At 44.9% G+C, this 24,474-nt stretch overlaps 1 protein-coding gene across 8 annotated transcripts; it reads left to right on the top strand.

The window, feature by feature from the left end:
• Window positions 1-405: 405 nt before the first annotated feature.
• Window positions 406-23,939, top strand: crb1 (crumbs cell polarity complex component 1). Of its 8 annotated transcripts, none has more exons than XM_030434501.1 (14): window positions 407-656; window positions 4,134-4,370; window positions 5,045-5,240; window positions 5,420-5,532; window positions 5,874-6,056; window positions 7,905-8,870; window positions 10,928-11,481; window positions 11,604-11,769; window positions 12,858-13,791; window positions 14,542-14,586; window positions 15,299-15,421; window positions 16,621-16,747; window positions 21,349-21,602; window positions 21,741-21,879. In XM_030434501.1, the coding sequence occupies exons 1-13, from the start codon at window positions 581-583 to the stop codon at window positions 21,586-21,588; spliced, it is 3,960 nt and encodes a 1,319-aa protein (XP_030290361.1). In that variant the 5' UTR covers window positions 407-580; the 3' UTR covers window positions 21,589-21,602; window positions 21,741-21,879. The 8 variants fall into 8 exon arrangements, with proteins under 8 accessions (XP_030290364.1, XP_030290361.1, XP_030290359.1 ...); XM_030434499.1 differs by having other exon boundaries at window positions 5,420-5,559; XM_030434503.1 differs by lacking the exon at window positions 21,349-21,602 and adding an exon at window positions 19,246-19,346 and having other exon boundaries at window positions 5,420-5,559; window positions 21,741-21,876.
• Window positions 23,940-24,474: the final 535 nt, after the last annotated feature.

The following is a 24,474-nucleotide window of genomic DNA, read 5'->3' as shown; positions in this document are numbered from 1 at the left end:
TTGAAGACAAACGTATTTTAAACCTATTTTATTTTGATAATGTTTCCTGGAAATCAGTAAAATTCTTGAATGATGTCAGGAATTAAACAGACTTGATTTTAAAAGAATCAGTTGTTGATTTCAACTATTTCATTGATATCAGCAAATGTGTCGATATCAGAAAATACATTTCCAATTAATGTAATGCTTGATATCAAATCCAACCCTAACCCTAAGGCCAAAGTTTCATAATGAAGATGTACCATGGCTGATATCTTTTTCGGTCATTAGGGCTAAGTTTGAATCAATTCTTATACTTTAATTGGCGGAAATGGGCTTTCATACGGCTCCGTTCGCAGGGAGGGTGTTTGTGTGTGTGTGTGTGTGTGTGTGTGTGGCCTGTTGAATACCACGTGGTAGCCCGTTTCTTTTCTTGTCTCATGTGTGATGGAGGCTCCTGATGGTGCTCCAGCCAGAGCAGAAGTGAGCATCAAGTGGCTCTGGAGAGGACAACAGATGCGTCGCTGCGGGCAGAAGAAGACACCGAGAGATCCGCGTATGACAAGACTTCAGGACTTCAGGATGGTTTCCTGACCCGATTATGGATTTAATTCGGTATCATAATTTTGAATTACTTGCGTGCGCAATTCTCATCTCATCACTGGCTGTGATAGATGGTAAGTGAACGCGCCTCTCTCCTGATGAGTTTTAGTTTTCAGTATTGTTTTACAATGGGTGCTTGTTTAATTGTCATGTTATATCATCATCATCATCATCATCATCATCATCATCTTACATTTCTGTAGTTAACTCCATGTATGACGTCTGTAGGAGTAGTCTCATTTGATCAGCTACAAAAGTGGACAGAGTTGGTGATGCTTTCCGTTCAAAACATGCTCGTTTTATTAACACTTTATTTGATTTATTTATTCTTTCTTTTTACAAAAGTTTCCTGAAATGAAACAGAACGATGCACAAGATGATCCCATTGTCTGTGTTTTGAATTTGAGTGTAGTAATTGGCTCGCATTTTAACCAGTCCATGCTTGGAATATCAATTAAGACTGCGAGGTGACATCATCGCCTATAGTGATTTCTGCACATTTTCTAAAGGCTCAAAGATGACAAAAACAGACTTAACAATGGGGGAGGGCAGCTAGTGACCCATGAGGGGGGTGGGAGGATTGAGGAGATGAGGCGGGTGTGTGGATGAGTGATGGCACAAAAGGAGGGGGGGGGGGGGGGATCTGTGTGTCTCTCTGGCTGTATAAAACCCCCCAATAATCATGTCTTCTTATCACTGCTGAAACAAACAGACAGGCTGATACACTTCGTGCACCGGTCGGGAGGAGATGTCAGGTGCCCCATGTGTGCCATTCGAGGGCCTCCAGATAGGACCGAACAAAGACCTCCTTAGAAGTGATTTGCATCTGAAAAAGCCTTACATGCTGTGGGAGGGGATGTGTGGTTGGCTGGAGATGGAGCTGTGTTTAGGCCTGCCTCTGAATCCTCTGAACTCTGCCTCTCTGTGGATTCAGTAAAGAGCAGATTCAACAAAAGACACCACCTGTCGCGGTTTTCCCCTAAAAATACATGGGCAGTCAGAGGGAATTCTCAGAGAGTTTGTCCCGACACTGCTGCGACATGCGCCTCTAATCTGCTCTGAATTCACCGTCTGATCCTCGTTGTAATGAGAGCTGATACAGGCATATGGTCGGAGCATCACCACTCATACACATGATCTCCACCCATTATTAGTGCCTCCAAGAGTAAGTCTAGACGTGTATAAGCTGCTGCTGGTTGAGAGCCCTGCCGACTGTCTGTGAAACTGATTGACCTCCACCAATGACAGAAGGTTGTTGCCTTGAGTTGGTGAAGATGGACCACCAAGTGTAATCGCACTCTTCTGCGTCTTTACAGCCTGGTGCCTGATTGGGATCTTGAGGCATGATTGCTGCGCGTGATTATCATCCGTGGGCAACATTACCTCTGCTGATGTCTGAGTGGCCTCATTTATGGCCGCCGGCTTCACGAGGAGTCTTTCTCGCCCCCATCATGCAAAACAAGCATCGCCACCTCCATCCAATATCCATATATTTCTTTCAAGGCTTTTAGAGCTGCGTTTGCAGCCTAATAGATGCGACACTCGTTCAGCTGACTTGCTTACTCCTTTTCATGGCATCATGCCTGTATGTCTCCTCCTGCACATTCCATGGATTCCGGGGATCATTGCCTTCGAGCTGGTCCCATTTGTTCTGCCTAGGGTACGGCACTGTTGAGATGCCTCAGTGCCAGCTTTGTCTTTGGTGTTTTCTTGTAAAAGCTGTAGGGAGCAGGTTGAACTGGACATGATATATGATTTGGGCATCAGGACGAGTGAGGAGTTGCATCAGCGTCAGGTTCAAGTTTGGATTTCAGGTCACAGTGAACTAGGAAAGTGTTCAAAGTGAAACTAGGAAAGTGTTCAAAGTGAACGTGTATTTTTGGAAAAGACATCAAAACTCAGAAATGTAATATTTACAGTAGTTATGAGGTACTAAAACAAACTCAGAAATACTTATCTTTTCCATACCTGAATGAACAAGCTGTTCCCTGTGGAAAATAAGGTTCTCAGAAAACTGTTTGAAGCTAGAAATGTGGCAGGGTCTGCCACATGGAACAGTATGAAATTGTGTTGTCCTTTAAGGTCAGTTTTTTTATTCAGTTTATTCAGTCACGAGAGTTTGTTTATTTCATTTTTTTTAGGCATATAAAGTCAGCCCTGAGTCCTGGATTTTAGTTTTGTGATTTCCTGTTTTATGTTCAAAGTTTATCCTCATGTGTCATGTTTAGCTGTCCACTTCCTGTCTTTGGCTGTTTTCAAGCCCTTTTTCCAGCTCACCTGTGTTCCATTAATTGTTCACTCTGCCTGTATTGAAGCCTGTGTGTTGCCCTCACTTTTTGGTGGTTCGTCTGTTTTCATATGCATTGCTGTGTTTTTTAGTCTGTTCACCAGTCCAGTCTTACCATCATGTTTCACCTGTGTTTGCTGCCTTTGTTATACTGGTTTGCACTTGATTTTTTGGTTTTATTTGGCACCCTACTTAATTTAGATTGTTGTTCATGGATCGCCTCTTTTTTGTTGCGAGCTGTTTTGCCTGCCTTTCATATGGTGTACTTGTGATTTTATGAACTACAGCTTTGGTTGCATTAAAGCTCGCTCTTTGTTCTGTTACCTTCCTGACTCTTGTGTTTGGGTCAGTTTTTGCAAAACATTGACAATCTATTTGTTATTATGAAAAGTGTGGTGATGATGAACGATGAGATGCTTTAAAATTTAGCTAAATGTGATTCAACTTGAGTGAGGTTAACATGAACAATAATAAATCTAAGTTCCAGACACTCATTTAGTCATACACAGGTTGACAGTTATTGCCTTTCATTGGTGTTATTTGGGAGGATGAAGTCCTAATGCCCTAATTAGTATGTATAGCGTGTCGACTGAAATGAGACCTAAAGCCAGAGCTCTGGCAGCGTGGCATTAATGTCCTGCTCATTGCTTAAAATGTAAAGGAGTAAATGCCTCAAATGTTCGGCTGGATGCAGTCACCATGGCAATAGATTGAATGCTTAGCCAAACAATGGAATTGGTTATCATGGCAGCCAGCCATGATGCCTTGAGAAGCCTTTTTTTTTCAAGCCCTTGTGCTGACAACTGCTAGACAAAGTGCTTTTATAGAGCTAACAAAACATAAAAGAGCTTCACTCCAGATACGATCAAACCAATATAGCAATTGAGAGCACTTCTACTCTCAGTGATGCAAACTATTCTGACATAATGCAGACATAAATTAAGTATTTCAAGGGATTGTTTGGATTAAATTATTTTCATATTTAGTCACAAAGCTTCTTGAGGAGTTTGACCAGCTGATGAACAGCAACTTTTCATGTCTTATACTAGATATGTAGGTAACTTTAACAGTGATTTTGATGCAACCAGACGTTACAAATTATATTTTTATTTTTTTATTAAATTTTTTCATAAATCACAAATTTACGTATGCTCCTAGACTATAATATTAATGGAAGTAGCATACTGAAAGTGTTTTTTTTATCATGTTTAACAACAATGATGTTCTGTGATAATATTTTTTCCTAAATGTCCTCTGTTCTTAGGTGCATCCCCTGACAGGCTGCCTTCGACAGATGACCACTGCTCTCCAAACCCCTGCCAAAACAGGGCGATATGCAGGATCCGCGGGGACGGCTACTCCTGCTTCTGCGTGCCGGGGTTCCAGGGCGCTCACTGTCAGATTGATGTGAACGAGTGTGTTTCACAGCCCTGCAGGAACGGAGCCACCTGTGTGGACAGAGTGGGCAGGTTCTCCTGTCTGTGTTCCTCAGGGTTCACCGGTGAGTGGACAGATCAGCGTTGCGTCTCTAAGAACATTTGCAGATTCAAAACACATAATCAATCCTAACAGTGTCATACACGTTTTGAAAAAAGAAAAGCTAGTATACTGCACACCCCTTGCACTATGTATCTATTTACTTCACACCCCCTGGTCCCTGTATTTCCTCAGACTCCTACAGCTAAAACAAGAAACAAAGTCAACTTCAACCAACTAACTATTTCATTCAATAACTTATTGGAATATAGCTGATGATTGCTAACCTTTATTCTAAGTGTATGCCGTGCATCTTGCCTGGATCTTTTTACATTTCTTTTTAAAATCTTTTTTCATGTTTCAAAATCACAGGCAAACATTTCTTTGTTCATATAGTGTACAGCATTTAGGCAGCCTAAAGCATGCCTTGTTAGTTGCATTTATTCATGGTGAACTTCATTCCCTTCATCTTTTTCCAACAATGCACAAAAACCCAAAAACAAAATACTAATACTATAGCTCAGAGATGCATTTAAGATATGTTTACAGTGTGCAATTTTTTTAGAACTGCTGAGGCCTTGTAGTGAGATAAAAGAGCAGTCCGAACATGATCACAGCCACTACACATAAAAGCTTTGCTCATTTTTACCCCCTGCCCTCGCTCGCCCTCTGACATCTGTCCTGCTTTCATGTTCGCAGGGGCCACTTGTGAGGTCCAGATTGATGAGTGTCAATCACAGCCATGTCTCAATGGCGGCAGTTGTCATGACTACGCCGGGGGCTTCAGTTGCACCTGCCTGCCCGGTTTCCAAGGACACCGATGCGAAATCAACACTGACGAGTGCCAAGAGCAGCCATGCCAGAATGGGGCTCTGTGTGTAGACGGGGTGAATGAGTAAGTAGTCCGTCCACAGCTGCTGGAAGCAAGAATGTAGACGTAGGCCAAGTTTACGACAGCAAATTTGCTATGAGCAGATTTCTAACAGATTTTAATTTCACACCTGTAAACGCAGACCGGAGGAAATACTGTCAGTAAACTCATTCATGTGATGTCTGAATCCCTGATGGTCTCAGCTACAGCTGTGACTGCTCTCACACAGCCTTCACCGGCAGACACTGTGAGACGCCGCTACCGCCGTGCCACTCTGAACCCTGCTTCAACAGCGCCATCTGTGAGGAGAGCCAGGGTAACTACACCTGTGCATGCTGGCCAGGTACATGAAGCACTTTCTTGCTCAGTTAAGGAGTGAAATGTTTTTGGAGTGTTTGGATTTTCTAATGGAGATTTTAAGAGGTCAGGGGACAAAGGTGCAGGCGAAATAGATGGAGGTAAGAGTGAGAGATGGGTAATTAAGTGAGGAATATATGAAAAAACTAGACTTACACAAGGGTTCACTAAAAAAGCAGTGGTGGACTCCATAAACAAGCTTACAGCTGCATACAAATGTATCACCACAGTATCATGCTGATAACAGTGTGTGTTGATGAGTCAGTAACACTGAACAGATGTCCGCTTCCTCACTTCAAGGGTTTGAGGGGCGTCAGTGTGAGGTCGACATCAGTGAGTGTGGCAGCGACCCCTGCATGCACGGGGGACGCTGCATTGAGAGGTCGTGGCAGGCCCTGTATGGCAGCGAGCCTCTGCTGCCTGAACGCTACGACCAACAGCATGCTGCAGGCTACATCTGCAGCTGTCCTCCAGGAACAACAGGTGATTTATTCTCATCCACCGGGTGGAATTCACCACGTCTCACACAATGATGGTTGTGCAGTAGGAGGTAGCTGCTAGTACAGTCTGTGTACATTCTGTTCACACTTCTGCTCTGTGACATGCGGACAAAATTCACCAAAGCCATGTTCTGTCATGACAGGACTTTGGTGAACGGACTCTTTTAAAGGTACTATTTGTCAAATTTGGTACTGCCCACCAGTGATAGTATAAAAAAAAAACATTTTATAGGAATGAGAGTTGCCTTAATCAGTCAACTCATTGTAACTAGAGCTACAATGATTATTTCTGCTTTTGAGTAATCTGACAATTGTCTTCATGATTAATTGATTAATAGTTAAGTCAATAAAATGTGTTTTGAATAATGTTCCTTCTTTTATATAATCAGTTAACTGAGTAATCATTTCAGCTCTATTCTTAACTGTGCTTCCACCTTGCCCCTGTTATGGATGCGTAGTGCTTAAGTGAGAAGGCTAAGGGCCAACAGGCAGAATAAATCAATTAAAAATAATCTAAATAAGAAACTTTGGTCTACAGGTGATATAACTGATGAACTCCACACAATAACATTCAAATATTAATCGTATATTATTGGTGCATTGATGTCCAGAGACACGCTGCAGTGTTGCAGAGATTTACATCAAGCCGCACTTTTCAGTGGCGAAAGCAGAAAATTCTAGTTTTCCCGCTTACACAAGAGTTGATCTAAGCAAAGTAGGTAAGACTGTGAGCCTGCTGAGAGTTGTGTTCTAAAAATTGACCCTCTGCCAGTCGCAGTGGCAGTGACTCAGTAAGGTGACCAAATAGCATTAGTTTAATCCCCAGGATCTGGCTTTACTGGTCTCCTGACCAGAGCCACTCAGCCCTACGGTGTTGTGGAGAAGTAGACGAGGAGCAGACCTCCACCGGCATGGCCTGTACGAACACAAACTAATATGGTGCAGTTAGACAAGTTTGGGGCTACTGGGGGGAAAAAGTGACGGCATGATGTGGAGACCTGCACCATGGATCTGGGGTATTTTGTTGCTTGGAACAGGTAACATCAGACTACATTCTGTATAAATAGATATTTACTATAAATATTGTATAATATGTCTGTTCTTTTATATGTTCTTCTTATCAATATAAAACAAATAGAGAACCTAATAGTGGACCAGCATGTATAGATACTGTTTTTCTGTAGCTTTCTCTTTTCTGAATACATAGTTGTTGTTCCATATAACAAAGGGCCTCCTCATTGCAACCGTATGTCTACAGTAAAAATGTCAAATGTTATAGCATAACAAGATGTACAAAAACAGACAGACAACGTTAAAGTGATCAGCACACGCACAAGTGATAGTTGGGTGTACTGGAATCTGTACCAGCATCCAGAACTGGGATTAATAGCTGACAGTTTGGCTTCAGGTGGGGCTGACCTGACCTGTGTATCAGAGAAGGAACATTGTGTTCAACGCTATTTCCAAAGCACTGTCAAAATTTGAAAAAAACAAACAAAACAGGAGCCATGATATACAAAAGAACTGCCGTTGGCAACATATGGAGGTGAATGGGCAGAAAATGTCCAGTGTTTTCCTCTCTCGCCATCATTATGAAACCTGCCCACATAATACCAGAGTACAAGTGTATGAATGTGACTGGTGATTGTTTGTAGTAAACAAACAATGGCAGGGACACATATTGTTTACAAGACCACTGAACAAGGAATAACGACAATGAGTCATTCACCAGTGATCAGAAATTAAAGAAGGCCATCTGCATTCACGATGGAATGACAGATATTTGAGAGGGTTTGAGTCACGTGACGTTATTGTTTTCTTGTGCTGACAGGATCCTTCTGCCAGGAGGTGATAGACCAGTGTGACCCCAGTCCCTGCCAGAATGGAGGCAGGTGTGAGAGCCATGTTGGCGGCTACATTTGCCACTGCCCCAAACAGAGTCATGACGGCTTCCAGTATGGGGGTGTAAACTGTGACGAGAGGCTGGTGGGCTGTGAGGGACATGAATGCCAGAACCAAGGCTCCTGCTCTCCCTTCCTGTTGGATGGGACTCACGGATACACCTGCTCCTGCTCGCCTGGGTACACTGGACCCCTCTGTAAGACCCCCACCACCTTCTCCTTTGAACGCAGAGGCTACCTGCTGCTGCAGAGTCCCCTGGTGGACGCCGAGGTGTCCTGCAACATCACCCTGAGCTTCAAGACCGTGCTGCCCAGAGCGGTGTTGTTCCAGCGGAACAGCAGGGGGCTGCTGCTGAGCCTGGAGCTGGACGAAGGGCGGCTTCGCCTCACGTTGAGGAAGGAGGCCTCTGCTGGAGCTGAAGCAGAAAGCCCCAGCCACGTCCTGGAGCTTCCTCACAATGTCACAGATGGAGAGTGGTATTCAGTAGAGGCTGTGCTCATACACTGGGTGCTAACTCTCAAACTCTTGGATGACGCTGGGAGCTGTGGGAACCAGTCGTGCCACAGGGCGGCCCCGGTCCAAAACACCCTGGCTGGGCCAGCTGCGCCTCCTCAGAACACTTTCATTGGAGGAGTGCTTCGGGACTCAAATGGCCCCAATGAGGTCTCTCCCCTTCCAGCATTCATTGGCTGCATGCAGGATGTGTTTGTGGACTGGCAGCTCGTGGTCCCAGAGGAATGGCTGAGCGACCGTGCTGTTAATGTGTCCCCCGGCTGCAGCCACAGGGACCGCTGCCTGGATGTGCCTTGCCAAAACAGAGGACAGTGTGTCAACCTGTGGCAGAGCTACCAGTGCCGATGTCCAAGGCCTTACGAGGGGCAGGACTGTGAGGAGGGTATGTGAAATTGCAACAACACAGTTTAAAAATTGGGAGATAATTTTTTTTCTAAATCCACTAGTCCCATCAAACATAGGAACCAAAAGCAGGTGTGAGACTCACCTTTAGTCCAACCCTATTTGACCATTTGTATCATATTTGATACGCAAGTTTCTGAGACCTCTATCTCATCAACATAATCAATACTTTCCTTAAAAACCTGTTGTATATCACCTGATACATGTACTCTGCCCACTAGTGGATAATCATTCCACTGCAGGCAGTGGAAGGACTTTTTTTTTTACTTTTTCAAAATGGCTGCTGTCATTAAATCATTCTCACACTTTTGGCAGGAAAATCTTTGCTAATTTTCAAGAAGGAAGTAGGAATAACATTTATATTGTTACTCATTTTTTCAAGTAAATATGTTCTGTATTGAATCAATGCATAATTACTCAATGATTCATTCTTTATATTACAGTTAAACTGTGTTAAATACTGATACTGCAGGTATATATGGTTCTTTATCCCTGAATGGTCATGTCACATTTTTGTAATGTAATCTACATCATGCCTACCACAATACAAACACACACTATTTTGCAAGCACTGCACCAGCAATCACCTCTCACATGCCGACTGTGAAGGTGTAAGGTGCATCTTTGCCTGAACAAGGACCGAAACTGTTCTTGTGCCGACCACAAAGTGAAAAAAAAGGCTGTGAAAAGTTTTATGTATAAAAAAACAATGAGAGAAACTGCCTAAGATGTTCTATATTTTCAAAATGTTATTTGCACAATTTGATTTGTATCTACAATCAACATTGTTGTGAGCAAAAAGTGTCCAAAAACGCCCAATGTATCAAATGTGATACAAAAAATATCTCATAAACAAAATGATATAGAAACATTTTTTGAACTGATTTCGTTAAAAGGTTTTATAAACATCTCAGTTCCAAAAAGTTTGAATTTTCTGACAATGTTTTGATGGGTCAGGCTTTATATGCGGTTAATTGAGATTCGAGGGTAGCATTCCGCATCATACTCACCAAATTACTTAAGGGGGTAATCAGATAACCTTCTCAATAGCTGATGTTGAACAGAAGACAAGGGAGCAAAATTAAGGCCAATCAAAAGCCACAGCAAAGGACAGAGGCAGAGATCCTCTTATCCAACGCACTGGATTAAGGATGTGAGGGATTCTATTCTATTTTGGCGATACAGAGAACATGCGAGGAAACGTCACAGCACTCAGTGGACTGTGGTCGTGAGATCAAGACGTCAAAAAAATACATGGGAAATTATAAGTAGAAGGAACAGTCGGAACTTTTCTCACAGGATTCCCCTGAAACTATTGAATAGTTTCTGTTTTCCACTCAGGATATATATAACCTCTTGAGTCTATCAAAGCAGATTACTGACAAGTGTCTGATGGGGCACTGGTGCACACATGTACTCACATGCACACAACATTCTCCTTGGAGCTTTTATGAGGTTTCTGTATGACCTGTGATACATGTCCTCCCTGCTTCAGCTTTGTGTGTTCTCGATGTCCTGCCTGCTTTATGAGGCGACAAAAAACCCACAGTGGAAAGTGCTGACAGTGGACACACAACATACAGAACATGAGGGCTGGTGGCTCCTTAAATTTCCTCCTCCTGTGCCCGTTCAGCATGAACTGGAATATGAAATGTGTTTGCCTCCAGTTTGATCCTCAAAAATCCATCATAACGCTCTTTTGATACTCAACATTTAGATTCAACGCTCGGCACAGACGACAGAAAAACATATTTTACACCCCTCTGCTGGAGATGAAAACTGAATAAATAGTAATAAAGAGAATCTGGGACTTAGAGCTCTTTCTGTACTTGGTCGACACTGACATCAGGTCATCTGTTCTCTCCTACCGTTGCGTTTTCACTGTAAAGAAAGGACATTCCTTTTCTTATGAAACCCTTTAGGGTTAAAAGAAATTAATCACATAATGTGGGTTGACCAAGCAGATAAATGTCGAAGATGTCTTCCTCATGTTGGGTCGAAACATTTTATTGTCTCAACTGTTTTCCCTTCTTGCAGAACATGTCACCGCCCGCTTTGGGAACGAGGACTCTCAGAGTTACGCTGCGTTCACTGTCACCGATGATCTGGGTCACGACCTCTCCATCTCCCTCTTCCTGCGTACACGGAGGGACAGCGGACTCCTCCTGGCGCTCGCCAACGGCAGCGGACAGCAGTACCTGAACATGTGGCTGGAGGACGGCAAGGTCACAGTTCAGCTCCATAATGCTGAGAGCCTGAAGGCGGAGAGTGCGATCGACGACGGGGAAGTCCACTTTGTGAGCGTAGCGATGGTGAAGGATCACATGACACTGTACGTAGAAACCCAAAAACAGATAGAGGTGGCAGTCAGGACAGTCGGGGTCCAGGCAGGAGACACTGTGTATGTAGGAGGTCTGTTGGGGAGCAGGAAGACTTCCATGTTTGGTGGATATTTTAAAGGCTGCATCCAGGACCTGCGGGTCAATGACAGGAGGCTGCAGTTCTTTGGGTTGGACACCTCAGTGAGAGCTTACCCTCTGGAGGTCATGGAGAACGTGACTGCTGGATGCTCAGGGGACAACGCCTGCAGTGTGAGTTAACATAACATAAAACCTCGCTCGAGCCTTTAAAAGCATTTACATGTTATATAGGGCATCAGACATTGTGATGCATTTGGTGAAAGTAATCCCCTGTATCGCTTTCTCTGCCTCAGAGGAACCCTTGTCTAAACGGCGGGATGTGCTTTTCCATGTGGGACGACTTCACCTGCACCTGCCCTCCCAAGACAGCAGGGCGGCGCTGTGAAGAGGTCAGGTGGTGCGAAATGTCGCCTTGCCCCACAGACTCCGAGTGCAGGATGCTGAGTCAGGGATATGAATGTAAGTGACATCCAAGATCTCAGCTTCAAAAATAGTTTCAAAATGACACAGCGCCCTCTCTCCCTCTCAGCATCAACGTCGTTATTACAAATCCCAGCTCTCTGGCAGTTTGTCAGATGTAATGTAGGTGCTAACTATAGACCAAAATCTTTGTGTCACAACAATGTTATGTACCATTAGTTTTGAAGCTGATATTTTAAGACATATAAAAACGTATATAATGCTGTTTTGATTACATTTACAACCCTTTCTTTACACAGCTAGTCACTGCATTGGTGGGGGCGGATTTCCCAAAAGCACCTTAACAGTTCAGTCAATTTATATTATCAGTGGTAAACTTTGTTGACATACTTTCATTGTGACATAAAAGCCTGTAAACCCCAGACATGTTTACCTCTTAGTAACAGTAGGTTACTTAATTTTTGACCTTGTTGAGCTGATCATCACTGACCTGATTTGCCTTCTATGTAACCCAGTGATACAACATACTTGATTCCCGGCCTCAGTCCGCCTACACAGTGTACGTGCTCCGTAAAGCAGGACTGGCCTGAAGCCAGCTTACCCTTTTTTTCCTGGGATTAGTGATGATTCACAGTGTTGCCGTCAGTCCATGTTCAGTGCTTAACTCATTGATCAACTCACACCTGCAAAAGGGATGACTTGTTTGTTTCTTCTTTTTTGCTCGATGATTATGAAAAAACTTGAGTTGTGGTTCGGAAAGGGAACTTTCTTTTTGTAGCAGATTTTGTTTGTCTTGGGAGAGAAGGCAGAATGAGTGATTTTGTACTGAAATCAAAAGGTAACGAGAGGTTTGACCGCTGCAACTGTACCTTTGGTTTCATGTATAATTCATCCACGTACACGTAGCACACTGAGTGCATGAAAATAAAAGAATCAGTCAAATATTACTGTTATTTGTGATAAAAGCCTTCTTCTGGTTAGCCTAAAAGGTTCATAGTGTTGTCAATCAGGTGATTACTGTGCTGTAATAACGTTCTTTGTAATCTTTGAATTAGAAATCCGTTGGGTAATGTGAGTGTACAAATGTGTAAACAAATAAACAGCAGATAACTTCTCTGTTTTCCTAGGCTACTCCAATGCAACCTTCCTGAATGACTCCACTGTGTTGTCCTACCGGGGAAACGGCAAAATATCCCGCAATCTAACCAACCTCTCCCTAAACCTACGCACGCGCAGGCGTAACGCAGCCATACTCCACGCAGAGAAGGACTCGGCATTCCTCACACTTTCGGTCCAGGATGGTTCCCTCTTCATGGAGCTTCAGAGCACCACTGAAGAAGACAGAAGGGAGGGGCAGGGTGTGTCTACAGTCAGTCTCAGCAGCAGGAGGAGTGTCAGTGATGGCGAGTGGCACAACGTCCATCTGTTCATGGCAGCCCCGTGGGCACAAACCTCCCTGTGGACTCTGGTGCTGGATGAAGAAATCGAGGAGGCCAGCACTTCCAGGAGCCAAGGAGGCAACCTGGACTTCCTCAGGCAGGGGGTGGACATCTTCCTAGGCGGCCTGGCCCCTGATGCTGGCTGGTCCCTGACTGGGTGCCTGGACACAGTGGAGCTGGGTGGCATTGCCCTGCCGTACCTCAGCTCCTCCGATGTGAACCTCCCGCGCCTGCAGGAGGAGCAGTTCGTCCAGACATCCCTGCACCCTCCGCTCCTCGGCTGCAGCGGGGCCCCCGTGTGCGAGCCCAGCCCCTGCCTGAACGGGGGCGAGTGCCACGACTTCTTCAACACCTACAACTGCAGCTGCGCCGACGGGTGGGCCGGCAGACGCTGCGACTTCTTCACCAACACCTGCGCCTCCGGCCCCTGCGTTCACGGCAACTGCAGCGTGAACGGGATGACCTACGAGTGCGCCTGTGAGTTCGGCTACGCGGGCGTGGACTGCGAGGAGGAGGTGGACGTGTGTGAAAACCACCTGTGTGCTCACGGAGGCACCTGTCTGCACGGGCCGGACAGGTACGCCTGCCTCTGCCCCGAGAACTACACCGGACCCCTCTGCAAGTAAGTAAAGATGTGTGCTGGGTAAACAGGAGCACGGGATGATGGGGTAGAATAAAACAGAGTGGAATAGTCTATTTCTAGTGAGCGTGGAAAAAATATAGACCGGCAGCAGAGGAGGAGGAAACAATCCCAACATCAATATTTCATGCTCTGAAGATGACTTTGCTCTCCGGTGAACAGTTTTGAGAGCTTAGTTAGTTAGTAAACACAAAGTACACAAATAAACGCTCCAAATTGCATAAACAAGGGACCGACAACGCAACACAAACAAACAAAACACACAAAAATCCCTCACTGTAAATGTCTCCACATGTCTGCCTCTGTTCAGCATTTCAACCACGCCTGCAGCAAGTGTCTCAGATGCTGCATTTCTATTCTAGTGTCAGCCAGAAAAGGCCTCAGTCTGCTGCGGTGTCTCACTACACAAGGCTCTCTGGTTCAGCGCCAGTTTTTCTTTCCCCCTGTCATCTACCGTTTGCCTCGGAGAACCAGCAGGGGAACGCCTCCAACCATTTATCCTGTAAACACACAGCCGCTTGCATTTTGCCTCTTTTGCACAAGGAAAAAAACCTTTGCAAGTGTCTCGCTAAGCAAGGCACCAGACAAGCTTGCACATCTCCCTTTACTGGGAACATCGACGCTGCAAAGTTTTCATCAAAAAAAAAAATGTGACTTCTTTTTTTGTTTGTGTCTCCTGTTTGTGCCTCTTTCTACCCCCTCTCCCCGTCTTTTCTTTCTGTTCCTCTCCAGCGAACGCATTGAAGAGATTCCGTGGTACATTGTTGTCAAAAATGTGTAAGTTGCTTCTTTTTTTTTTCTTATTCTTCTTCTTCTATTTCTCAGGTGTTCTGCTATTTGTTTCCCGTTAGATTCCCGTCTCTCAAATGTCATGTGCGATGTCTCCGTGTTTTTTTTTGTTTTTTTTCTTATTTTGTTCAAGCGCGTGCAACAAAATGCCAAACAAAGCTAATATTATCGCTCTCCCTGACATTGTTTGTCTTGACATGAGTGACAGCTGTAGTGCAAAGTGATTCCTCGCATCTAAATTAAAACTTCGCCCACCAAAATTGTACTCTTTCCAAAATAAAACGGCAAAACGGTGTTTTTGTCACCATTGAGGGATGAATTTCAAGTTGCCAGCAGATGCGCAACATTTAGGAAACAGAGCTGCTGCGCCTCGGGCAAAAACAAGGTTAAAGAGGCCAAAGAGATATGGCTGGCTTTTTCTTTTCCTGTACATATGATTTGACGTCCTGCTGCTGAATGGTTGCGAGAGGTCTTTAATCTTATTATCCTGTTCCCCCTCCTAAGCCTCTTTGTCTCCCCCGTGGAGAGCTGCGGGAAGCCGAACAATACGAGCTCCTGCGTGGCTGATTCTTCTGCTTCCGGCAGACGAGCAGACGTCAAACTCTGCTGCACATGAGCTGCTCAAACACCTCAGTGCATCTGAAAACTCCAGCACAAGCCGTGTATTTACCCGCTTACATGTGTGATTGTCTTCTACCAGACGGCCTAAGCTGCCTGTTTCTGTGTGCGGCGACAACACCAGAAACTACACCTGCTTCAATGGAGGCAACTGCACCGACCGAGAGCTGTCCTGTGACTGTGTACCCGGCTTCATCGGACACCGGTATGGAGGAAGTATTTAGGTCCTTACAAAGTAAAAGTGCGAATACCATACTGTAGAATGACTCCGTTACAAGTCGAACTCCTGCATTAAAAATGTTATTGAAAAGACGGATTATCAGAATAGTATTCATTTTTCAGCTGTACTAGCTGTAAATCCTGATCAGTAGTTTCATTTATAACATAAAAATCTTTTAATAAGGTTTTCAGAAGTTTTATATGTACATTTACAAGTAACTGGACTACATGAGACATGTTAGATAAATGTAATAAAGTCAAAAGTGTGATATTTCTCTCAGACACTTGGTGGAGTATAAGGGGAATGTGGCAAATTTAAGTAAAGTACCTCAAATCTGTACTTATTTAGATATATTGCACTTGTAGGAAAGAAAAAGACATATTATACACTCTGTGTTAGCGCCTGTCTCTTTAAGCCCCTCCTCCTTCCCGAATACCCTTTTGGCTCTAATTGGTCAGCTCACACACGCCTGACCCAACACCGCTGACAACCGCAGAGACGCTGTTCTGAATAAATTCTTACGTGCCGAGCTAGCCCCTAGGCATCAGTTATGCAGATGTGTGACACGGTGAAGTAGTGTGATGTCACAAAGTCCCAGAGTTACAGAGGAGCAGTCCCAGAGGAAAATTTTACTGCTCAACGCTTGCTCCTTTATGGCTATGGAGCCGTTAAGGAGCTCAATGAGAGTTCTCATTTCACTCTCGATGTAGTCTTTTTTGGTCTCAAACATTTCTCATTTGTTTCTCCTAAAATTCCTTAGGAGCAATAGGTGAGACTTGAGACTTTACCGCTCAAACCTTGCTCCTTTCCAGCACTGAGGAGACATTCTGAAACTTCACTGAGAGCTTGATGAGATCTCCTTTGAAACTTACAGGGAGCCCAAGTTGAGATTTTCAGCACCTGTTTCTCAGGAGAAACAATTGAGAAACAGGAGAAATCAGCCACAGCCTCACTTTGGTCTCACACAGTTCTCATAGTTGTCTAGGAGAAATGAATGTTTGTCGCAGCAGATTCCTCCACCAGCCCAACCTTTTTCTAATGTGCCAAATCTTTGAATTTTTTACTTAATGTCAAAAATGTATGTTTATTCTACAAAAAGCAAAGCCTTATATTTGTTAAACAAAGTGGTCACCTCCTTCACGTAAGTGTCTCTGACTCATCTGTGATTTTTTTTTTGTCCGCAGGTGTGAGCAAGAGGTGGACGAGTGCAAGTCCAACCCTTGTCTGAACGGAGGCTACTGCCGCAACCTCATCAACAAATTCATCTGCGTGTGTGACATGAGCTTCGCCGGAGACGTGTGCCAGACGGACGTAAGCGACATTTACTTTTACGTGGCCGTGCTGCTGTGGCAGAACCTGTTCCAGCTGCTCTCCTACCTCATCCTCAGGCTGGACGACGAGCCAGAAATAGACTGGGGTGGCGAGGAGGAATGAATGTGTGTGTGTGTGTGTGTGTGTGTGTGTGTGTGTGGTTGTATTTTTCTGCACCTGTCTCCAGGACTATTTGAGAAAGTGAGTGCAGAGTGGAGTTTGTCAGTGCGGCTGTGTGGGTGGAGTGATTGATCATAACGGATCAGGATGACCAGTGGGTTCCCATACAAAGCACAGACGGTTTGGTATTTCTGACGGCACGCCGCACGCGTCAGGCTTTCCTCTAGTTTGACGTCAGGTTAACGGGACCACAGAGCTGTTTCTGTGCCTTAAAATGAGACTTTGGTAATCAGAAGCACCTTATTCAATATATTTATTTATTTTACTCAATTTAATTTAATTTACTTACTTAGGTCACTGAAGTATAGATCACAGATGCAGTAATGTTTCGTAAAAGAGCAACATTAGTCGGTTTAGGGGGGCAAAATTCATTCTTGACTAATCGGCTGATTACTCTTGTTATTATCTGACTAATTGTTTGAAATATTACAAAATGTTGAAAATGACCATCACATGCTCTTTTTTGCAGTGTACATTTCTGCAAACCACGGACATGTTGAAACTGTGAATTGCTTGGCGTTGCAATTTTTTGTTGTGTCGAGGTCTAGTTGGATCTAGGTACAAAAACCACTCGGTTAGGGTCAGAAAAAAAGCATGTTTTGGCTAACCTGGGTCTGTCGCCACAAACAAACTCGTCATCTCATCGAAAATATCTGTTTTTGTTGCCGCTAACACAGCTGGAATATGTCTTAACATGTCTTGGTTTTACGCTTGGCAAAGGCTGAAACACTCAGTGGACGATACAGAGGTCAAAGGTTAAAACACTGTCCTGAACAGTGGTCTCTGGCTTGGTGGCCATCTTGGCCCAACAGTCCTCCCCTTTTCTGACATAAAGTCAGCTCATATAGTTGTGTAGTGTATATGACACCTTCTGTAGAATTGTAAATATGGTAAACTTGCAAATTTGAATGTATCTGTCGTTTGCAGAAAAGCTGTTTCGACCGATCAATCATCCAAAACTTAAAGAAATTAATTTTGAAACGACATGGAATCAGAGAATGTTTGCTTCTGCTATTGATCTTCCATCGCCCAATGACCAAGTGATTAATCAAACAATCATTTTAGCACAAAATGCGTAGGATAGGTGCTTTGGTTCTAAAGGGAAGGATGGTCTACATCTGCTAAAGCACTACCGCTGCACTGAAGAACATTATTAAAGTGTGTGTTATTTATAATGTCTCTCATTGAAGATATCCTGTCAGTCTCGTCTGAACTGGATTGTGGGAGCTCCGTACGTGTGAGCTATGAAAAGCGGCGGCGTAGTGACAAAGGCGCCCAGAGGGGCTAGGAGACGACAAAATGTCTTCCCTTTGTTGTCGTTGTGCGTTCAGAGCCCTGCGCTCTTCGACTGACTGACTGCTGTGTGTTGTTTTGTACCAAAGAAGAAGCTTCCGTCTCTAAACCTTCCTGAGAGAGAGGCGAAAAAAAGATATTTATAAGCCCGAACTCTGTGCAGCCCCGCTTGAAACGGTACCTACTGTATCAACATCCGCCACGCTGCTGTGGTCAACATTTCACCTCAAAAATCATTGACATGATTGTGTTTTTGTCTGTAAGTCCCGCCGTGCGTACATCATGCTGGATCTCTGCATGACCATTGCTTCTTGTTTGTCCATCTGTCCTCTGTCAGATTCTGTCCTCATGTCCTCTCACGGTTTGAATCCAATCTCATTCTCTCGCTCTGTCTCTCTTTCTTTGTTGTTGTCAAAATAAATTTAAAAAAAAATCTTATCAGCCTTTGTCTGTCTTCTTTTTTCTTTTCATCTCTCCCAACTAATATTTCTCTTCAATCCACCGCCCACTTGATTTTTCCTTTTCCAGTTTCCTTTTTCCACTACTTTTCGGTTGAAGTCCAAATCCTTTCATCAATTTCCCAACCCCGTGTGCATGTGAGTCGAGGAGCAGTCAGTCAGGTGGACACCGTGACTCCAAACAAGGCCACTTAATCTCTCCTAACAAGATGTAGTGTGAGTAGACCCAGAATAGCCCAAGTTCATAGACACATGGCCACAAACAAGCGGAGCAGGGGCACCTCGGTCCTATGTGTGTGTTATTGTTCGGAGGCATGACACGGCCCTTGTGGGTAAGTCGAGGTAAAAGGAAAGGTTCACGTTCACTACGTTTGTAGTCTGAAGAGTCTTGTGTACATGTAAGCATCAGAACAGGTTTGCTTTGCTGCACATACACAAAAGTTTTGTGCAAAAAAATGCATTTAAAGTTCATCTGAAGCTTTTGTGAGATATGTTTAAAAAAAAAACCCGAAGGCGGAGGTGAGCACGACCCCGGCCTGATGTGCGCTTGCTCAAACCCCCCCCCAGATTCTACTCAATCTGCCGCTGAAAACCAACGAGGTCCCGAAGAAGAAGAAATGCGGCTCCAAATTTTGAGAGACCTTGTCCTTCCTTGGGCTTTTTAACTGGTGAGTCTGACAACACAGAAGACCATAGCAACAAGAAAACAAAACATAAACCTAGACGTGATGGGCAAATTTATAGGCAATACACGATAAGAATTACTGCTATCAGCGTCGATGATATAAGAACCAAGCAGTTAAGATTATCTAGAATAGGCGGGGTATGCAGAGAGAGGGAAGGGGGAATAAATGCAGCCATTCTAAATATCATGTTAATAGACCTTTAGACCTTTGTTGACAGATGCCTCTTGCCTCCACTCTGCAGACCGCAGACACACACGTACACGCTCAGTGTTTGTTATTTATTCGATCTGGAGCTGCTGATTTAGGACCAGTGAGAAGTAATTCCGCTTTCGCACACTTGCGTTAATATAAAAGCCGATAAATCTCCTGAAATTAGACGTGGGCATCTGAACTGAGCGTCTGACAGGCCAGTGAGATGATTTTCCGACAGGGCGCACGTTGATGGAGCTGGGGAAAATAATATTCAATCATGGGACATCCGCGCAAAATCCAATGTCGTGCATCCCGAGGAAACGTTCCCGGACGAGAGGAGTCCTCTACACCTGCAGGCTGCTCTCCACTGAGACGTTCAACAAGCGCACATGTGATGCGATGTGATGTGCGCAGTCGTGTTTGTCCGTATGCAGCTCCACTCCTCTGTCATACATCACGCATCCTTTCAAGCCTGTGTGTAGATGTGTGTGTGTGTGTGTGTGTGTGTGTGTTGGGAAGGCCTAATGGTGAGGGAAAGAGAGGGAGGAAATGGGAAGCAGTTCTTCAGTGTCGGCACTGATGTGGCCGTCCTTTGAGAGCGGGAGAGGGAGAAAATGTGCCTCGCCAGCGAAAAAAAGAAGGCAGCAGCATCTGGCGCCGAAGTGCAGCTTCAGCAGAGAGAGCTGGTGGCATTCACAGAAGTTCGGTCTGCTTCACAGAAACGTATGAGGGCAGCTTATCTGGCACACACACACACACACACACACACAGAGCAGGCTGATTGTGCTGACAGCAGGGAAGCATTGCCGCTGTCTCTGTGTGTAGCTGCTCTGCCGAGGCTTCGGGGTGGCCTCGCCGTGTACCTTAGAGACTGGTTAGTTAGACACCTCGGCGTCTGTGTGTGTGTGTGTGTGTGTGTGTGGCAGTGGGTGACTGATGGCGGGTCCTGGCTGCAGGCTGCTCTGGCTCGCTTGTGTCACACTCACTGTGACAGCCAACTGTGCTGCGCTGACAGGTAAGCACTTTCCAGGAGTCAACAAAAGAACAGGTAGCGAGGGAGGGAAAAAAGTGTAATGTCTACAGTGTCGAGCATGAGCGCATAAGTTATTTTTTTCGCCCGGGGGATATGGACGGTTGTATTTTTATTAGGATTATGTTCCCAGTGTTGATTGCTCAGTGTAAAGTTCGCTGACTTCTGAGATTTTTTTGTTCAAGGGGTCCTGTGTAACCTGACAGGTTCTGTGAGAGGCTTTAGTTGTGAACGCGGTGTCAGCTGAATACGAAGTGTGAATGGAGTGATACTTACAGCTGTTGTGCTGTCGTAGCAGGCACGCAGACCGCCGCGACCACCACGCCAGCCGGGACGAGCAACGTAAGTGCGTCCGCTCCTGCTGCTGGCTAATGAGTGTCACCAATTATTCACCTGCTGCACTTGGAAGCCTTGATTCACTGGGTTTGAGGTCAGACGTCTGTGTGTTTGCACGCCGGGTGATTGTGTTTCTGGTTGGTGGTGAAGCTGCTTGTGTGTGATGATCAAAGGGGCCACGGAGCTGGTGGTTGGAAATGAATCTTAGCGGGTTTCACAAGTCATTAAAACACCATTAGACGCTTCATGCTCGAAGAGAATCGTGTGTGTGTAGAAGCTATTTTTGGTGTGTCTCTGGTAGTGTTTGCTGGGATCATCAGGCAGCATCTTGCCTATGTGTGTATGTGTTTGTGTGTGTGTGTGTGTGTGTGTGTGTGTGTGTGTGTTTGTGTGTGTGTGTGTGTGTTTGTGTGTGATCCTCCACAGACGGAGCGTGCTCCACACAGCTCGCGGGTGGCTGCCGTGCTGGCACCGTGTCTGGTTGGCTTGGCGATAGTGGCGATGCTGGGGCTGGCGCTGGCCCTCGCCAAACTGCGAGAGAGGCGGCAGACGGAGGGAGGTTTCAGTCCGCGGCAACTCGAGGCTCCTGGTGGTCGCAACCCACCTGCTGAGCCGGGAAACACATCCATCAGCACTTTGGCAGCGCGCGTGGAGCGCCTGGTGTAGCGAGGAGAGGAGAAGTGTGTGTGTGAGAGGGACAGAAATAAACCGTGTTTGCTGCGTGTGAGCTTTCTTTAAACTAAGACATTAATTCAGAATATTATCTGACTCCCCCTCCTCCCTCCCTCCCCCCCCCCCCTCTACCTCCTCTCCTCCAGTTGACCTCTGAGGGTTTGACCTCTGACCTCTTGCTGTCCATCAGTTTGGTGTCCGTGGTCCTGCTGCTGGCTCTCATCCTCACCTCCGTCAGCCTGGTGGTGGCCCTGAACCGCCGCGCCACCCACGGCACCTACAGTCCCAGCCGGCAGGAGAAGGAGGGATCACGGGTGGAAATGTGGAGCATCACCCAGCCGCCACCCGTGGAGAGACTCATATGAGATGGAGGCGGCGACTGTGTTCACATGCAGGGCTGGGATGTGGTTCCGGGAGCAAAGAAAAGAGTTAACGCTAGAAACACATCAAGGGCCGCGTTACAGGCAAACATACCGAGCTGCTGGTCCGATCTTATCTCAAAGACAGGGACAGTCTCTCTGTCCTGTCCCATCTCAGCCCTTGCTAGAGCTAGCTAGAGTCACTGGCTAGCTGCTTGGCTGAAATGGACGAGTAAGGACTGGCATTCAATTTTAGTCTCACTGACTTGGAGAACAGAATTATGTCGCTGGAGGAGAGGATATACTGTATAACCATTAATGCATGGTCAGAGAAAATTAAAGGCTTTTCCCACGAGGTGACATCAGTGTCAGCTTCTTCGACAGGTTAACATCAGTGTTAGCTTCATCAGACTGCGAAATCGATGCGAGTTTCTCCACCAAGCTAACATCAGTGTCAGCTTTTCCGACATGCTAACACCACTATTAGCTTCTCCAACAAGTTAACGTCAGCGTTAGCTTTTCTCCCGCATGCTAGCCTCAGTGTTAGCAAATCCAAAAGGCTTAGATTAAGTGTTAGCTTCTCCGGCAGGCTAACATCGGTGTTAGTTCCTCCAACCGGCTTATGCTAAATCCACATTCAAGGCTCAGGGTTAGATATTAGTCGTTATACAACACGGGGTTGCATAACGAAACCCGATTTTGTAAACCCCTGCATGTTACACAAACATACAACATACAGTATATACAGTTATTTGCAAACATAAACACAGACCTACTTTTTTTCCTTAATTTGAGCATCTCCAACAGTCGAGGCTTCAATCTGAATTTTAGGTGTTCCACGTTGTTCATTCTGAATTGAGATAAGACAAGATTTCAGACTCGTGATGTTTCTGTAATGTGGCCCCTGATAACAGATGTATAACTCTGATTAAAAAACTATCTGCAGCCCGGATGTAAACACGGTCGTCCCCTCTCAGTGCCTCCATTTTAATCACTGCTGTCTTTATCATCTGTTTATGCACATGCTGGAAGACTACACGAGACCCAGTGACACCATTTCCGCGTATCCCGGTGCTTCATCCATCTTCCTGCGATGTTTTGCACCTGGCCCCGCCGTCCGGCCCCACATCCATCTAAATGAAAAGATTAGAGTCCAGAACATATCGAGTCTGTCACACCTTCGTGTCTGATCCATATCATTTTGGATTGATGGACCAGCGGTGAGCAGCCTAGTGAGAATCTGACCGGAATTTGGGACGCGCAAACACATTGTCAGTGATCCTCGTCTGGGAACAAGAAGAATGAGTCAGAATGTTCCTCTTTTAGAGGATTAGACAAAGATTAGTCTATATTTGTCTTATTGTCAACAAATCCTATTAAAACATCAAAACCAACAATGCGTTAAGTCCATCTTAACAAGAGTAAGTCGAGCGATTGTTGGGGACTATTTTCAGGTGCGGATTAATACACATTTGGGCTCAAGTAATTCTTTTCAGCAGCAGGACTGTGTTTGTAACATTTACAAGGGGAATCAATCGCTGCTGGTTTTTATCTTTTCACGGGATTTGTTGAAGGTCGGAAAACATAGAACAAGACTCATCACTCGATTGATTAAATTCCATCCATGTGTATTTATTACAGGAAAATGCCTTTTTAGTTCTTTGTGTTTTGTCTATACACTTGCTTATACACTACACATTTGCTGCTGGTATTGACTACGTTTTTCATTTTCAGTGAACAGTCCCACAGGACTCCTCAGACGGGAGGAGTCCGGTTTCACATTGCACTAGTCGAGAGTAGCTTCTTAGTTTCCTCCAGGCCGAGTCGTGAACTTCCTATAGACTGTAGTGTAGTTTCAAGTGTATATACTGTAACGATGATTTTGTTTGTTTGTTTGTAAACTGTGAATTTTATTTCTGCCTTTCATTGTCGGCAACTGTGCAAAGAAGACGCGTCGGTTGATTAAAGCCAATTTATTTGTGTTAATTTTTTTTTACGTTTCACAATTATTGAAGGTTTATTGAGGAACAGTCCGGTGCTGCTGTGAGAAAGGAGCAGCAGTTTAATTGTATTGTTGGCTAAACTGATCGAATCGCAGCGCGGGCAAAACTTGACTGCATAATTCAATAAACCAGCAGAGTCCTTGTGCAAGCTACTGAAATGTTAACGTACTGCGGCTCCATCTCTGGATAAAGGATGAGTTCACCCAAAAATAAATAAATAATTCAGTCATTATCTACTCACCCGCATCCGGTTGGAAAGTCGGGTGAAATGTCAAGGTCCCCGAAACATTTCAGGAAGTTTTACAGCAAAACAAATGGGGACTTGTTTTAAAATGTAACAAAACAACTGATAAAACATTAAATGGCCATGTAAAACTTGTTCAGCTTAATCCAAGTGTCCAGAAGCCAACAGATTCTAAACTGACTTTGAAAAGACGTCGACACGCGGTCAACCTTGTGCACCCGCTTCAGACTGGTGCTCGCCAACGCTTTTAGCTTTGCAGCTACAGTGAAGATTT

This window comes from Sparus aurata, chromosome 11 (assembly GCF_900880675.1).
Source record: "Sparus aurata chromosome 11, fSpaAur1.1, whole genome shotgun sequence".
Classification (NCBI taxonomy): Eukaryota; Metazoa; Chordata; class Actinopteri; order Spariformes; family Sparidae; genus Sparus; species Sparus aurata.
The sequence above is the reverse complement of the archived record's forward strand: the minus strand, read 5'-3'. Positions and strand labels throughout refer to the sequence as shown.